Source organism: Mastigoproctus giganteus, chromosome 5 (assembly GCF_048544385.1).
Source record: "Mastigoproctus giganteus isolate SK-2022 chromosome 5, ASM4854438v1, whole genome shotgun sequence".
Lineage (NCBI taxonomy): Eukaryota > Metazoa > Arthropoda > Arachnida > Uropygi > Thelyphonidae > Mastigoproctus > Mastigoproctus giganteus.
In genome coordinates this window covers 208,814,521-208,832,543 of record NC_143579.1, presented here as the reverse complement: position 1 = coordinate 208,832,543, position 18,023 = coordinate 208,814,521, and the positions used below count along the sequence as shown (strand labels likewise).

The window sequence follows — 18,023 nt, the reverse complement described above, 5'->3', positions numbered from 1 at the left end:
AGTGCTTTATTCACATTTTAAATTTTTACAGAGTGTTTCAATAGGTGCTCAAAGTGATCACTGTCATTTTGCATGCCAGGCATCTCTCTTATCTACTATGCAAAGATATTCCTTTCAGATATAAAAGTTCTTATGATAATCAGCTAAACAACAAATAAAAATTTTAATTAAAAAATAACACAGAAAATATACAGATAAAACTGATAAAATGTCTGAATGTGAAATGGTATGAATCATGTGCAGCTGAAGGGGGGGGAATATGTAACAAAGAAAAGAAGGAATAATTCATTAGATTCTAGGAGAGCATGACACGGTGCTCATTCAGACATTAAGATTCTGTTGCAACAGTAAAACATTATAGAGTAATTGTGCACAAGTAATAATATACACTTTTGTTTCAACATGAAATTACAAAAGTAATAAAATATAAATACTAGAAACCACAAAAATAAATGCATTTTCCTCCCCAGAAATATAACAATTCTTTTAATTTATTTATTTTGTGCTATGTGTTACCTCTGCTGTTTTCAGTTTCAGCAATTAAACAAAGAAAATTGACAAAACCAAGAAATGCTTTTTATGACTCAGGAGCTAAAAAATGAAGGGAAAAAAAAAAAAAAAAAAAAGGATGAAATGGCATAATATGTTTGAACAAAAAATGTGTTTTATCCATTTTTTTTTTAACAAAAGGACAAGTATATATCTATTTCATTTCTTCATAACAAAAAAATTACAAGAAGAAAATTCTGATACCATAAAGAAAACAAAGACGAAATCAGTGTGTGAGTGACCAATCCACAAATTCCAGTCAGTATCCGGGAAATTAAAATCACCCATTATAAGATACTCTGATTTACTGACCCACTCTATTTCTCTGTACAGTTGTTTATTATACTCATCAGAGTCATTAGGCCTATATCACACTCCTACCCTCAATTTTGCTTTCCCAGTGCTTATGTCACACCAAACTGACTTGACACTGCTGTCCAGCATTGACTAGCTGTACTTCCTTGAATTTTGTGTTTCTTAACTAATAACATAACTCCTCCTCCCTTCTTATCTTGATCCTTCCTGTACACATTGTACTCCCCAAATTCCATTTCTGCATTCCTTATAACTGTGTGACACCACGTCTCTGATATCCCAAAAATATCTGCCTTTGGTGTTTTGACCAACACCTCAAATTCATCAAATTTATTTACCAAACTCCTAGCATTGGTGTACATGCAAGTATACATGCACCTGTTCCTATTCTTAGCTACCCTAACACCAGCGCTGGTTTAAGAACTCTCGGGGCCCCTGGCGAATTTCCAAATGTGGCCCCTATTCAGTTTAAATATTTTACTGGGTCTCTCTTGGTCGCATTCCTAACCCTATGCATTAAAAGATCTACTGGAAACTATACTCCATCACGAACGTCAAGGTGGAAACCCGTCGATGGATTTTTTGTTTTTTTTAATTGTTTTTCTTGTTTTTCTTTTTTAAATTTTAAATTTATTTTTATATTTTTTGAAATCTTTAATTCATATGAAATTTGTTCAAAATATGAAAAAAATATCCATGAAAAACTTTAAGAAAAACTTTTATAATTTTTTTTTACAAAAATTATAAAAGTGGTTTTCAACATTTCAAAGTGGCAAACTCCTGGATTATATCATTAAAATCGATGTTTTCTAAAAACTCATTCTCTATTCCATTAAACTTAAATGATTTAAACGCGACTGGTTCATATTATTTCGATATTCATTCTTTATAAACTTTAACTTTGAAAATGAACATTCACCACCTGCGTTTGTCACAATCATGCTCAAAATAATTCTCATTGCAGTTTCAATATTTGAAAATACAGTACATTGAAAATGTTTTCTCGTTGCATATGACTTTATTTAAAGAAAGCCAAAAACATTTTTCGTATATCATTATGTTCTGTGTTTGCAGTGCTTTTGACCGCAACATAATATATGCGACAGTGGGTCTTTTAAAAAATTATTTTAGATCAACAAATGAGGCACCCAGTAGGCCGAGGCCCCTGGCATCTGTGGCCATGTGTTAAAACGGCCCAGTCTAATACAGCCTGTGTATTTACTTGTTCTGCAATGATTCCCAGCCATCTCTGAGTGGGAGAAGACAGAGAGTAGTAATCAACAGACACAGCTCTTCCTAGACTAATATTATTATTGGAGTCCCCCAAGGTTCGGTGTTGGGCCCACTGTTGTTTTGTATATTTATCAATGATATTGATCAATGTATATCAGGCTTAATGTCTAAGTTTGCAGATAATACAAAGGTTGGCAGGGTTGTTAATGACAGTAATGGCAGTGTGCTACTGCAATGGGATCTAGAAAAGTTGGCAGATGGGCTGAGAAGTGGCAATTGAAGTTTAACATTGACAAATGAAAAATAATTCGTATGGGTAGAAGTAACCACAGGGAAATGTACCAACTGTGTGGTACTACACTTAGAGTGCTAAAAAATGAAAAAGACCTGAGAATAATTGTGCAGTCAGATATGAAGTTTTCTGAGCAGTGCAGACAGGTTGCCAGAGCAGGTCATGGGGTATTGTCAATGATATACATGGATTTTGCTGGTAGGGAAAAGGCGGTGATTATCCAGCCTGAACTAAATGTATAGGCCGTACATTTAGTTCAGGCCATACATTTAGTACTACATACAGGTCTGGAGGCCTCAATTTAGGAAGGATGTAGAGTTGCTTGAACAAGTATTGAAAAAGGCAACAAGATTGGTGAGAAGAATGGTCCTCTTACCTAGAAAGACTGAAGTTCTGCAAATTGCAGCATCTGGAGACTAAGCACCTGCAACGTGATCTGATTGAGGTGTATAAGCCTGCTCAACCCCTGAATGGGTTGAGCAGGCTCAATTCTGATGGGATTCTTCCTCTTTCTCAGATTACAAACCTGAGGGGACATAAATTCAAATTGAGGAAAGACAGTTGTAGAATATATGTGCAGAAATTTGCCTTTTTAGCCAGCGTGTAATTCATTGCTGGAACAAACTTCCATCTGTTGTTGTGGAAGTTGATAGCTTAAATAAATTCAAGGAGGAAATGGACAAACTTTTAGAGGGAATGGATGTGTGAAATGGGTTTTTTTTTTTTTTTTTTTGGCTGCTACTAAAGTACTGCATATGGGTAGCAGTAACCCATGAGAAAAGTGCCAACTCTGTGAGGCGGAGAATGAAAAACACCTGGGAGTAATTGTGCAGTCAGATATGAAGTTCTCCGAGCAGTGCAGATGGGCTGACAGAGCAGGCATTGAGTTTTGTCAATGATATATAGGAATTTTGCTAGCAGAGACAAGGAAGTGATTATCCCTTTGTATAAGGCAATAGTCAGATCACAACTTGAGTACTGTATACAGGTCTGGAGGCCTCTTTTTAGGAATGATGTATAGTTGCTAGAACAAGTACAGAGAAGTGCAACAAGACTGGTGAGAGGAACAAAGGGGTGCGATTATGAAGAAAGGCTTATGTTCTGCAAGTTGCAGCATCTGGAGACTAGGCACCTCTGAGGTGATCTGATTGAGGTGTAGTAGTAGTAGTAGTAGTAATGGCATGTGATGCAAGAAAGCAAGTGTATAAGACCTTGAATAGTTTAAGCAGGCTCAATGCTGATGGAATACTTCCGCTTGCTCAGACTAAGAACCTGAGGAGGCATAGATTCAAACTGAGGAAAGATAGTTGTAGAATAGAAGTGCGGAAGTTTGCCTTTAGCCTACGGGTAGTTGGTTGCTGGAACAGACTTCCATCTGTTGTTGTGGAAGTTGATAGCTTAAATAAATTCAAGGAGGAAATGGACAAACTTTTAGAGGGAATGGATGTGTGAAATGGGTTTTTTTTTTTTTTTTTTTTTTGGCTGCTACTAAAGTACTGCATATGGGTAGCAGTAACCCATGAGAAAAGTGCCAACTCTGTGAGGCGGAGAATGAAAAACACCTGGGAGTAATTGTGCAGTCAGATATGAAGTTCTCCGAGCAGTGCAGATGGGCTGACAGAGCAGGCATTGAGTTTTGTCAATGATATATAGGAATTTTGCTAGCAGAGACAAGGAAGTGATTATCCCTTTGTATAAGGCAATAGTCAGATCACAACTTGAGTACTGTATACAGGTCTGGAGGCCTCTTTTTAGGAATGATGTATAGTTGCTAGAACAAGTACAGAGAAGTGCAACAAGACTGGTGAGAGGAACAAAGGGGTGCGATTATGAAGAAAGGCTTATGTTCTGCAAGTTGCAGCATCTGGAGACTAGGCACCTCTGAGGTGATCTGATTGAGGTGTAGTAGTAGTAGTAGTAATGGCATGTGATGCAAGAAAGCAAGTGTATAAGACCTTGAATAGTTTGAGCAGGCTCAATGCTGATGGAATACTTCCGCTTGCTCAGACTAAGAACCTGAGGAGGCATAGATTCAAACTGAGGAAAGATAGTTGTAGAATAGAAGTGCGGAAGTTTGCCTTTAGCCTACGGGTAGTTGGTTGCTGGAACAGACTTCCATCTGTTGTTGTGGAAGTTGATAGCTTAAATAAATTTAAGGCTGAACTAGACAAACATTTGAAGTGACCGGATGTGTGAAATAGGAAGGGATTTTTTTTTTGGTTGATGCTGTATAAGCTTGCTTTCTTGCATCATATGCCTCAACTAATACTAATATGCTTGCTTTCTTGGCATCGCATGTCTCTACTACACTGGCGTGCAAAATTGAATGCCCAGTCAGGTTTTCACCTGTAGCTTCTCATAGGAGTGGCCTGGATATGAGAAAAGCATACCAAAGGAACCTCGTGAGTTACAGTAATGATGAAGGAAACAACACCAACACAACAACAGAAACAAAATGGTACAGAGGGACTTTATTCAAAAAAGGCAACATAACACTGACTGCCATGATACAGATGCGGAGCAATATGGCCTTAGTTGCTAATGCTCCTAAAAACCAAATAACAAACAACAAACGATACAGATGCATTACTGCCAAAGATGGAACAAAGGGAAGAGGTGGTTCTCAGTAGTAGATATGGCCACCCCTAATGTCAATGCAGGCTTTGCACCGCTTGTCCATACTTAGAACAATGTTGTTGATAGTTCTTGCGGTAATATCATCTATTCCTCTGTTAGTGCCATTTTCAGCTGGTGAACATTTTCTGGTGGGTGTGGACGTGCTGCTAGGCGTCTCCCCAGAGTGTCCCATATGTGTTCGATGGGATTTAGATCGGCCGAATGGGCAGGCCACTCCATACGAACAATGTCCTCACTTTCCAAAAGCATATCAACAGCTGCAGTGCGATGGGGTGTGGCATTATCATCCATAAACACTAACTCTGGGCCAATGGCACCTCGGAACAGATGCACATGGGGAAGGATTACCTCAGCACAGTAGTGTGCACCGGTTACAGTACCGCCTTCCAGTATCTGGAGTTGTGTACATCCATCCAAGATAACGAGGCTAGCCGAGTGGGTAAAGTACCTGCCCGGCAACCCAAAGGTCGCGGGTTCGATTCCCGCTTCGGGCTTGGATCAAAGTACTGCAAAAACCTTGGGAGGTGCAATATGGCCACAGAAGCCGATGCGCCAACAACTACCAAATCAAATCACCAAGATAACGCCTCCCCAGATGAGAACACCTTGACCACCATATCGATCCCTGTCAGTGATGTTTGCGGGATGAATACCATGTGCCAACCTCTCGCCAGATTAGCTGATATCCAGAATTGCTGCTGAAACTGAATCTAGTTTCATCAGTAAAGAGTACCTTAAGTAAAGATTTTGTGGTTGTAACCTTTAGAAATAGTGTTGGTTCTTAAGTTCTCTCCTTCTCCTTCCTCCACAGGTTCAAATGAAAGAAAAGCACAGAACTAAGACACAGAGAGTAATAACATCCAGCCAGCCAATAACTTGTTTTTGTTTGATGCCGCAAAAGCCAATATTGGCAAGATGGTCTGAGAATAGCAACAGTTCAAATGAGCAGGAAGCTAATTCTAAGTAAACATGGTTAACTAACTTCAAGGGATATATCAGGATAATAAAATATTACAAGAACACTTAAGTCTTAACTATGCAGACAGCAATGTCAGAAGTGTCATCAATAAAATTAGTGAATTCAAACTCGTGATTAGGACAACTAATCCTGACATAAAATTGGGCTAAGGGAAATAGGGAATGGTGAGCTTCACTATGACAGCAGTTCCCAATGCAGTGCCCATGGACCCCACACACCCACCAAGGCTTTTTTAAGTGCCCACAAGAAGTCATGATGAATAAAGCAGATGTAATGTGAGTAGGAAATGTATGTAAGATTAAAAACTTGCAAAGTACATCAATGATATTTGTGTGCTAAGTCATATCAGAAAGTTTGTAAGAGAGTAGTTTACTTCCTGGTGGGATGCTAGTATCACATAACATGCACTATGCAGGTAGTAGGGGAATACTGCTTACCATTAGTTACTAGTAAGCTTGTGAGAACACAGCATGACTGCATGGAATGTGGGCTGCACTACCGTGGTGATGCTGTTTTCTCCCGCACTTTATGGTTTATTATACTTTGAGTTCTCTGTAAAAAATATGTTACTTTTTGCCCCAAATTGAGTGGTTGCTGCCAGTCACTCTCTCATGAACTTTGAAATGTGCCCACAGGAACAAAAAGGTTGGGAACTATTACACTATGGTATGTATAATGTATTTAGAAAGGAAAGATAAAAGGTGTGGTAGGGTCATGCTGATTACCAAAAGTAGCCTAAGAATGATGAAAACTTTCTCAGATTTGAGTTATGTATACAAGTATAGAATCTGTATGGTGTGAGTTAGTTTAATGAGAGTGGAAGTAATCTACAGACCAGATGATTTGAAGATTATGATGACAGCCCTCTATATGCAAATGGAATAGGCATGCAATATAAATGTCTTATTATAAGTGATTTCAATTTTCCTATAAATGATTGGTTGCGGGCAATTCACTATGAGGAACAAAATTTTTAAAACAACTAGATTACTGTTATTTGTATCAGCACAACAGGGAAGTACTACAGGCAAGAGTATTCTAGACCTGATCACCACCCATGAACCAGATGACATCTCAGGGCTGACAGTACAAGGATCATTAGCAAGGAGTGATCACAAAGTTCTAAGTTGGGTGATGAGGAGATGGTAGCAGTTGTCAAAGACAAAGGAATGTGTTTTAATTTATTAATGGGTTTCATAATTAAAACCCATTAAAGAAAAGTATTTCAATTATAGTAGCTTAAGAAGCTACACAGCCTTTATCAACTAAGGAAATAGCTCACAGAGCATAAATACATTAGAATTATGGTATACCTTGAGAGCTAGTCAAAAAAGCCTTGATTGCATATATACCAATTAAGAAAATGCAGCATTAAGAGGATTCCAGATAAATGAATAATGAACTAGCCATTTGAATAGAGTAGAAAAATGATGGCACGGAAAAGTTACAAAATGATAAAAAGTACTGAATCTATAACAGCTACAAATTGATCTGTAATAGCACCACAGCAAACGTTAGGCTGGAAAAGACATATTATGAGAAACTGCTTGTTAAGACTAAAAAGAACGAGGACAAGGAGTTTTCCATATATGTAAATACACAGGAGAGAAGGATAAATCAGATTGTCCTCTTGTGTAATGTGTGTAGAAAAGTCCTACGTAACCCAGCTGATATTGTTGATGAACTGAACAGGTACTTTGCATCAAGATTAACACATAAAAGACCATTCATAGTAAGGACAGGCTGTGTAAGTGAGGCTAAGCAGTATGAAATTAGTGAAGTTCAAATTACAGACTGTTTATGAGAATACCTTTCAAACCTAGAGGCAAGTAAAGTGTTGCTGAAGTTTACGATATATACCCTGTAATTTTCGGGAAGGTGACAAATGAGTGCACTGAAACATTAAGGTTAATTATGAGGGCATCACTGGCAGGAGAGAGATCCCCTTGGATTGGAGAAGTGCCAGTGCCTTTATGACAATACATAAAGGTAGTTCTAAGGGTGAAGTGCGTAACTAACAGACCAGTCGGTCTGATGTCAGTGGTAGGGAAAATTATGGAGGCAATGATGAAGAGTGCAATACAGAATCATTTAAATAGAAATTGAATTTTCAAGGAAACAGAGCATGGTTTGTAAAAGGAAAATCATGTTTAACAAACCTGGTTAGTTATTTTGACAGAGTCACTTATGAGCTGGACAGAAAATAATTTTGATTTTATGATTTTTTACTTGGATTTCAGCAAAGCATTTGACTCAGTCCCACACGAGAGGATACTATACAAGCTGGTACATATTGGAATCAGTAAAAATGGGTTGTGATTAAGAGTTATTTTTCATAATGAGCTAATGTAAGAAGTAGAGTTCCTCCTATAATCGGTACTGGCACCACTGTTGTTTGTGATTTTCTTAAATGACATCAACTAAGGAATGGAGGGCACGATGTCAAAATTTGCAGATGATGTCAAGACTGGTGCCAAGCAGAGTTTGTTCAAATGATTTAGATAAACTTCAGGGATGGTCAGAAAAATGGAAGCTGTATTTTAATGCAGCACAATGCAAGGTCTTACACTTTGGGCCATAGTAACCCTAAAATAACTTATACAGTTGGTGGAATTGAACTAAAGACAGCACAGGAAGAAAGGGATTTGGAAATTATGATATGATCTGACATGAAGTTCTCCGACCAAGATAAACAGGTGACAAGGAGGACCTGTGTTGTCCTATTGATAATTTATTAAGCATCTGCTTATAGAGAGGTCATAATCTCACTGAATAAGGCAATTGTAATATCACACTTGGAATACTGTGTTCAAGTATGGAAACTTCACCTTAAAAAAGACATTAGGCTTCTTGAAGGGATCCAAAGATTTCATAAGGAAAGACTTCAAATATGTGGGCTACAGATCATGGAAACTAGGCAACTTAGAAGACTTGACTGAGGTGTATAAGGGTCTGAGAAGTGAAATTAAAATAACAGTAAAATTTTCACTGTTGATTCTAAAACTGGGGGTCTTAAATTGAAACTATGGAAGAAGAGGTTTAGACTGGATTGAAGAAAGTTTTCTTTTTGCCAACAAATTGTTAATCACTAGAATAAGTTAAGCTAATAATAAATATAATTAAGCTAAGAATAAGTTAAGCTAATATAAATATAATTAAGCTATAGCTTAGCTTAATAAATTAAGCTAAGCTATATATACGATCTAGTCACTAGAATAAGTTACCTCCATGGGTAGTTCAGAATGACAGCTTGGAGAAATTCAAAGTTCAGCTGGATAAAGACCTACGTGAGGAGGGAATCAAATAGGTAGTTTATTTTATTTTTTAAATTAATTAATTATTTTTTTGGTTGTGCACAAAAGTCTAGGGCTTCTTTGCACCATATGGCTAATACTAAAATCACATGGTAAAACATTTTTTCCTTAATTTTCTTTTTAATAACAGAAGTGTGAAAAATACATGATAGGAAAAAATATGCTGATAAATATGACAGGTTCAAAACATCCAAAAAGTTCTGCTGTATCCTGTAAAACTGGAAGTACCTGACCCATAGTACTTTGACTAATTTTGTGGTATACAAGACGTTTGAAATAAAATAGACTATTGCAGAGTTGAATACTTATAATAAGACTTTATTTACCTAAAAAGAATTATTAGCTGAAGATTATGGGGAAATTTTTTATTTAAACTTTACACTACAATGCCAGGAATAGGATTTATAATACAGCCCCTGCTTTAAAGAAGTGAAAAATAAGAATGTTATGTACTCAATGACAGACGGATAGATCATTATATTTTTATGTTTTTAAGAAAAAATGGAATTTGTCTCATATGGCATTATGAAAAACCAAAGTGCAATTCATTTTTATGCTCACCAAAAAGTGAAAACTAAAAAAGTGAATAGTGATTATGATTTTTACTAAATATTACACTACATGTCTTTCAAAATATTAGTTGTTTAGATTCATATACTGAAGCACAGTATTGTATTTCTCATATTAAATTTTCTTAATTTAGTGATTCAGTGAGTTATTAAGCAGGCTTATATTCACATTTCTATTTACAGGTGCAGCTCTAATGCACATCTAATGATTCAGGATGTTCATGGTGGAATACTTATGTAAAAAGTTTGTAAACTACAGCTAAAAAACCATTATACTTTATAACACACAAAAATGAATTTTATCACTAGGGAATCCTCATTATCCACAATAAGTCTATACACACCTGAAGCGCTTCTAAAACTGCTTTCTGATATAACTTGCTCCCTCCAGTATTTCTGAATTTATTGTGAAATTGTCCCACAAATGGCATAATTTTTTTATTAGGAATCTAAAAAAAAAGAAGCCAACATTTGACAATTCATTTCCCTGTTATAAACTGACAAAATATCTATATACTTTCATTACAGATTAACTTCATTTAGATCAAGGTACATATGATAAAAATGTAAATAAAAGACATTCATTAAGAAATACAGTAAACCCTTGTAATCTGGATTAAATGGGGTTGGGGGGGAGGGGTCATCTGGATTAAGTGATAATCCTTATTAGTGAAGCAAAAGATACCCCTAAAAGAAAAAAAACCCGTAAAACATAAATAAATAGAAAATGTACTGCTGATGAAAATAAATTAAAAAAAAAAAAAAAAACATCACTGTAGTGCCTTTATTTAAAAACTATAAAAAGACAATATATTTATCCATCGATAAAAGACCCAAAAGTTGTACAGCAGACTCTCGATTCGCCGGGATCGGATTAACCGGGACACTTCAAGACACCAAAGTAAAAAAAAAATTAATAAATAGAATAAGTATAATGAGATGTTTTGCAAGTTGTTAATAAGCAATAAGAAGTGGCTTTACAAGTTGTGATTGTGAGACGAATGTACCTATTATCCTGCAACCCCCGTTTTCACACCTGTCACTCAAAAAAAAAAAAAAAACCAATAGAAAGGGAACGAATGTTTGGTTTGTTTTAGTGCGTTGCATTGATCGTTGTGTTCCATCACACAGCAAAAAGACAAATTTTATTTTGTTATGTCAGGTGCGTTGAAATATTTTTTTATAGTAAATATATATATTTTTTGTTTAGAAATCATGAAAATGATGGGTAAACACAAAAGAGTTGTGTTTTCAATTGAAAAAAAAAAAAAAACCTTAAAATCATTCAAAATTTTGAAAACGGTGCTTCAGTTAAATCTTTAATGAACCATTATAATGTTGGTAACCAAACCATGTTTGTTGTTGTTATTTGGTTTTTAGAAGCATTAGCAACTAAGGCCATATTGCTCCAGGGATATGCGGTGGTCATTCCCTGACCTTTCCGCATCCTCCATATTTGGTGGTCACGGGCTTGAACCCTGGTCTAATCAAGAAGTGTGTGCTACGCGCTGCCGCTCCTGTCCACCTGGCAACCAAACTATACGCAACATTGTAAAAAATAAAGGGACGCTATTAGATTTTGCAGGCACATCTGATAGCATTAAAGGCATAACTAATAACTATCAAAAAAATGATGTAACAGTCTACATATGAGGACCCCCACAAGGGAAGGATGTTGTGGTTTAGCCAACAATTATATAAACACATAATATATAAAATATGTACACATATAGGTATAAAGAAGTATGCAAATGAAGTGATATAAGCAATAACATTGTCCGACTCAGAGTCAACAACAATACTGAACAACACGCAAGACAATATGCTGTATGTTCCATCTCTCTCTCTGCGCAGTCAGAGTGACTCATTCTGTCTTCCTAAATCCCATGTGTCTTTCAAAGTATAGTACTCAACTGTGAAAGAATTTTTCGTATTTCGATCCGGATTATCCAACATCTGGATTAAATGTAATGGATTAGCGAGGATTTACTGTACTTTTGTCAAATCAACCAAAATGCTTTTTCCCAATCTCTGAAAAGAAAGAACTGATCCAGAATTTCTTGAATCATCATCATCAGCCATTTTCAATCCACTGCAGGATGAAGGCCTCTCCAGCAACTTTCCAGTTCCTTCTGTTTTGAACACTGGCCACCCATTTACTACCCACAAACTGAATGAATTTCATCTATCCATCTCTGCCTTTGTCTTCCAGGTTTTCTTCTAGCTCCTCTTGGATACCATTCTGTTATTTTCTTAGTCCATCTGTCATCATGTCTTCGAGCTGTGTCCTGCCCAAGACTATTTTAGTTTTTTAGTTTTGATAAGAATGTCCTTTACTTGAGTTTGCTGCCTAATCTATATATTTCTCTTCTTATCTAACAGTCTGATTCCCAATATAATTCGTTCCATTCTTCGCTGTGTAGTTCTCAGCTTATCTTCCATTCTTTTGGTGAGTGCCCAAGTTTCACTTCCATAAGTCATGGTGGAGAGTATACATTGGTTCATTATTTTACGTTTCAGACAAACTGGTATATTGCTCTTCAGTATGTGACTATATTTCCTGAATGCTATCCATCCAAAATTTATTCTTCTCTTGACTTTCCAGCCACTTATCATTATTACAGCTAATAACTTATCCCAGATAAGTATATGACTCCATCTTTTCAATTACTGCTCCTTCAATCATTATTTCCCTTTCTGTGGCATACTTGTTCATCATTACTCTTGTTTTAGCCATATTCATCTTTAGTCCAAAATCCTAACTAACTGTGCATAACTGATTAAGATTTTCCTCTAATTCTTTGGGATCGTGGTTTATGACCACAATGTCATCTGCAAATCGTAAATGGTTTAGGTACTCTCCGTTCACATTGACTCCTTTCTGCGACCAGTCTAATCTTCTGAAAGCTTCCTCAAAGGCAGCAGTAAACAGCTTCGGAGATATTGTGTCTCCTTGTCGAACTCCTTTCTTGATTTTAAATTTCCTACTGTCTTTGTCTAGTCTAATAAAGGAGGTAGCACTCTCATATATTTTCTTCAAAATCATAATATATGGGGTATCTATGCCTTGTCTTTCCAGTGCCCGAAACATTGCCTTATGCTGTAGGGAGTCAAATGCCTTTTCATAATCCACAAATGCCAGGCATAATGGTGTTTTATATTCATTTGCTTTCTCCATTAGCTGTGATATTATGTGAAGGTGATCCATAGTTGAGAATCCTGTCCTAAAGCCAGCTTGCTCTTTCGGTTGATTCTCATCAAGGATTCTTTCTATATTGTGTTTGGCATAAAGGTCTTCTAAACAAGTTTCCATCTTATGGTTTGCCAACTGTTTTTTGTGATTGGTTATCCAGCATTCTCTCTGATTGCTCACTGAGGGTGATGATAGATGACTCTCTGTCTTCTAACTTCTCCACTCAAGTTGGTGTTCCCCTAGGTTCAGTTCTTTCTTCCACTCTTTTCCTCTTGTATATTAATGACCTTCTTCCATTGACTGGAAATCCTATCCATACTTTTGCCGATGATAGCACATTGCATTCCACTTTCCATTTTGAGAAACCTTGCCCTGCTCAATCAGCTTCAACTTCTCGAATATCCACTACCAATTCCTTAAATGCCAATCTTCAGGTAATTCTCTAGTGAGGCAAAGATACTTAGTTGATTTCAATCCTTCTAAAACTCAGTCTTGTCATATCTTGCAAAAAGGATTCTTCTGCTCCTATTCTTATCTTTGGTGGCACTCCAATTTCTAGGCAAGATGATATATTTCTTTTGGGGATTACCTTGACTTCTAATCTCTCTCTTGGCGCAAGCACATTACAAATGTTGTTTCCTCTGCATCTAAAAAACTTGGTTTTCCCTTTTGCTCTCAGTGATCCTTTTTTTCCAAACAGTTGTTCACTCTGTACAAATTGCAAATCCACCCTAACATGGAATATTCTTCCCACATCTGGGGTGGTGCCACCAAAACCTCTCTCAGGCTTCTAGATTCCATTCAAAAGAGGGCAGTTAGGTTAATTAATGACTCATCTCTAACAGAGTACTCACTGTCTCATAGACGTACTGTTTCTGCTGCATGCCTTACCTACAGATACTTCCATGGGCACTGTTCTTCTGAATTGGCTTCTATAATTCCTGCTCTCTCTTTCAAAACAGTCCAAACACATGTCGCTATCAGCCAACATCCATTTACTGTCGAACTTCAAACTCACAGAACCAACTTTTCATCTTCCTCGTTTATTCATTTAACTGCTGTTTTCTGGAACAACCGTCAATCATACGTATTTCCTGAAAATTACAGTCTACAGAAGTTCAAGTCTAATGTCAACAAATATCTTCTTTCATCTTCTCAACCTCCAACCCAAGCACGGTACTAAGTACTATAGATTCTAATATCTCTCGTGTTTGGGGTTTTCATAAACAAAAAAAAAAATACAGTAAACCCCCGCTATTCGCGGTATCTGTATTCGCGGTTTCGCGTATTCGCGATCGCCGATTTATTATAAAATGAAACCTAAAAAAATGTGAATTTTAAAACGCCGTGAATATTTTCCGCCATAAAAAACATGGGCGTGGCTAAAATTATCTTTCCCGGTCAAAACAGCGCTCAGTGGGTGGGGGGAGAGGGGTGAAAAAATCGCGAGCGTGGATGTTTCTCGCTAATCCTTGTTCAGTATGTGTTAGTCATGGAAGGTTTCGTCGTTTGATTTTAATTTATATGTTTATAAATTGAATAAATTTATCAATTTATAAATTGATATGCTTACAAAAATGATAACTCTACCGTTTTGCAGTGTAAAACAGACTTTTTCGAGTGCGTTAACGGAAGAAAGTGACTTTATTGTGGTCAAGTTCTTTCTAACCCCTACAAAAATATGGCTACGAATAAAAAGAGAAATGTGAAAATATCAAAGAAGGTGATGACACTAGCGAATAAAATTGAGTTATTAGACGAAATTTCTAAAGGTGAAAGTGTCTCCTCAGTGGCAAAACATTATAAAATCAATGAGTCAACGGTACGATCAAACAAGAAATCGGAAGAAAAAATCTGCCGTAGTGTCCGTGAAACCGCGCTAATTGCTTCAAAAATTTGCTCTGTAACTCGTGATGTTAAATAAAAAAAAAATGTAAAACCTTTAAATCTGTGGATAGAAGACCGAATTCAAAATAAAATTCCGTTAAGTTCACTCATCATTCGTGAAAAGGCAAAACTTCTTTATCAACACTTTAGCGAAACTGGTGATAGCACTGGCGGGATGTTTTTTTTTTGCTAGCAAAGGCGCTGATTTGAAAGATTTGTTTGAAATTTCTAATAAATATTACATTTAATATTAAATTGTTTCTTATTTTCATTTCGATGCCATATGCTTGCATTTCACTATGTACTGTCATGTACAGTCATATTATGAAGGTACATATAATACATACATAGACAAAATTTTAGACTAGTTTTTCTTATATATTTCATACTTAGGAACGGAACCCCTTTATTACTATGGGAGCCATAACTCAGTATTTGCGTTTTCGGTATTCGCGACATTTCTCAGGAACGTAACCCCCGCGAATAGCGAGGGTTTACTGTATATCACTAGGAGGGAAAACTTTTTTAATGTATAGAGAGATAATTAGATAATTATAGAATGTTTTAAAGTACCGTGTGATTGGACTAAGTTTCAATAGCAAAAGCTTAATTTACGGTACTCACCTTGGACGATCTGCAGTTGTTATTTGGGTGCTTTGGATTTGGCTTCAATTTTGTCCACTTCATACCACTGTGTGTTGGAAATGGGATAGTTTGGAAAAAAAAATTAAAAAAACTAAATGGTGTGCAAAGTAAGCTGCACACTCACTCTTGGGTTTTGCTACACTTGCCAGAGGATTAACAGGTTCTTGCTTAATGATCCTTTTTCCAGGAATTTTCTCCTTATGATAATTGAGTCACTCAAAATTTGTCCAGTTGTCCCAAAATGATTATCTCTCTATGTTTCAATAGCAAAAGCTTAATTTATGGTACGCACCTTGGACGATCTGCAGTTGTTATTTGGGTGAATGAATGACTAAAATTTTTGGGTTTGGGTGATTTAAAGTTAAGTAGATTAATTGGTAAGTTTACGGGATCAAAATAAATTAATTAAAAACGGAATTAAAATATGCGCAAGGAAGGAGAAGTGCACAACTCTGTCCCTGGTTGTCATGGAGAATTAATTAATCAAGAACTCTAAAATATGTGAAATAGATGAGGCCAATAATCATAACAGTAGACTTTCGTTTTGTTAAAAACATCTTCAGTTGGCAAAGTTTAGTGGAGAGAGAATGCGTACTGTATTTAAAGAAATTTTATGTTCCCGTGATGCACTTTGCGACATGCGGAAATCTCAAGTGTGTGACATTCAAACCGGGGAAAGGTTGGAGGATAGTTTGGCATTTATGATGTTTAATTTAGAGTGGTGATGGAACCATTCTATGATGAGGGCTTCGTATTGGAGAATTTTGTAAATGGTTTTTAGTTTTACTATGGTAATGGCTGAATAAACTAGGGGGGGTGTGGTTGTGGGAATGCACATGTAATGTGAGCTCGGTACTGGATTGTCCTGTTCTGAAACTGTTATAGTGATAATATGCCCGTGTATTAGAAGTTTTAGTGGAACCAAATTTTGTTGTAGTACTTCCAATATAGCAAGTATTGCAATTTTGTTGGCATTTAATCAAATATATAATGTTGTTCATATCACTTGTCGAGTATTTATGTGTTTCTTTATATGTATTGAATAAAGATCCAAGTTTATTATATGCGGAAAATATGAGTGTAATGTCTGTGCCCGTGAACACTCTGTGGAATTGACCCGCAAGATTACTATGGTAGGGGAGGATGATACGTGTGTTTCCTTTTGTGGTATGTTTAGTTGAATTATTGGTGTTGTTTTTTGCAATGGAAATAATATGTTGAATTAAATGAGGTGGGTAGTCTCTAGCCATGAACTTTTTTGTGAGGTATTGTAGCTCAGTAGATAAGTCGTCGTGTGAAGTGCTGTATTTTAAGGCGTTATGGATTTGATTGTAAAGAACAGCTTTCTTTGTGCTGAGTGGGTGGTGTGATGCAAAGTGTAAATATTTGCCTGTGTGTGTTTTTTCTAAAGATCTTGGTTCCCAGTCTGGTGCCTGTTTTGTATATAGTAAGGTTGAGAAAGTTGATTTGTTTATTAACTTCTATTTCAAGTGTGTATTTCAATCTATCATGTATTGAGTTGAATTTAGTAAAAAGGTTGTCAATTGTGATTCAATTTCAAATTATAAGTATATCATCTGTGTATCGTATGTATAGTTTTATCCCAGAAGGGTAAAGACTACTATTTGGTTTTCTATTGTGGCTAAATAAATCTCAGATAAAGGAGCGGAAATACCTAGACCCATGGGTAGGCCAAATGTTTGTTGGAATATTTGGTTATGGATCCTGAAGTGTCTGGCATCTAGTAGTAATGAGATAAGTTCTAGGATATTGTTGATGGAGAGAGAGGTACAGTTGATTAAAGTATTGTCTGCCATTAGGTATTCATGTAAGGCTTGTAATGTGAATGGTATGTGTACGTTTGTGTATAATGATACTACATCAAAAGACGCTAAGATGACTTCGTCGGAAATTATGGTGGTACTTATTTTTCCGAATGCTTGATTGGTGTTGCTGATTTTAAATTTAGAGAATCTTGTGAGTGGTGATATAATTTTTACTAGAAAAGTGGATAAATTGGCGAAGGCAGATTTGCAAAAGGAAATTATTGGTCTTAGGGGGTGGCCAGGTTTGTGTAATTTGTTAATACCAAACATGTGTGGGAGGATATTGTTATGTATGCTGATCTGTTGTAGGGTGTGTAGGGTGATTTCTTCGTTTGATCTGAGTCTCCTTAGGATTTCATCGAGTTTATTTTTGAGTTTGGAAATATTGTAGGTATTGTCAATTTTGTAGGTATCTTGATCAGAGAGGATTTGTTCAATTTTTTCTATGTAGGTGTTTTTGTCTAGGATTACAGTTGTGTCGCCTTTGTCTGCTTTTTGTATAATGATATCAGGGGTGTTACTTAATTTTTGTATATCAAGTAGCTGTGGTTTTTTTATGTTTGGTTGAGAGGTGAGTTTTGAAT

At 36.3% G+C, this 18,023-nt stretch overlaps 1 protein-coding gene across 1 annotated transcript in view; it reads right to left on the bottom strand.

The window, feature by feature from the left end:
• Window positions 1-18,023, bottom strand: part of LOC150086055 (DNA (cytosine-5)-methyltransferase 3A-like) — a 233,524-nt gene that overhangs the window by 146,052 nt on the left and 69,449 nt on the right. Inside the window, exon 5 of the mRNA XM_090373678.1 lies at window positions 10,233-10,337. Within this exon, the coding sequence (XP_090229804.1) occupies window positions 10,233-10,337 (105 nt within the window). The remainder of the gene's footprint in view (window positions 1-10,232; window positions 10,338-18,023) is intronic.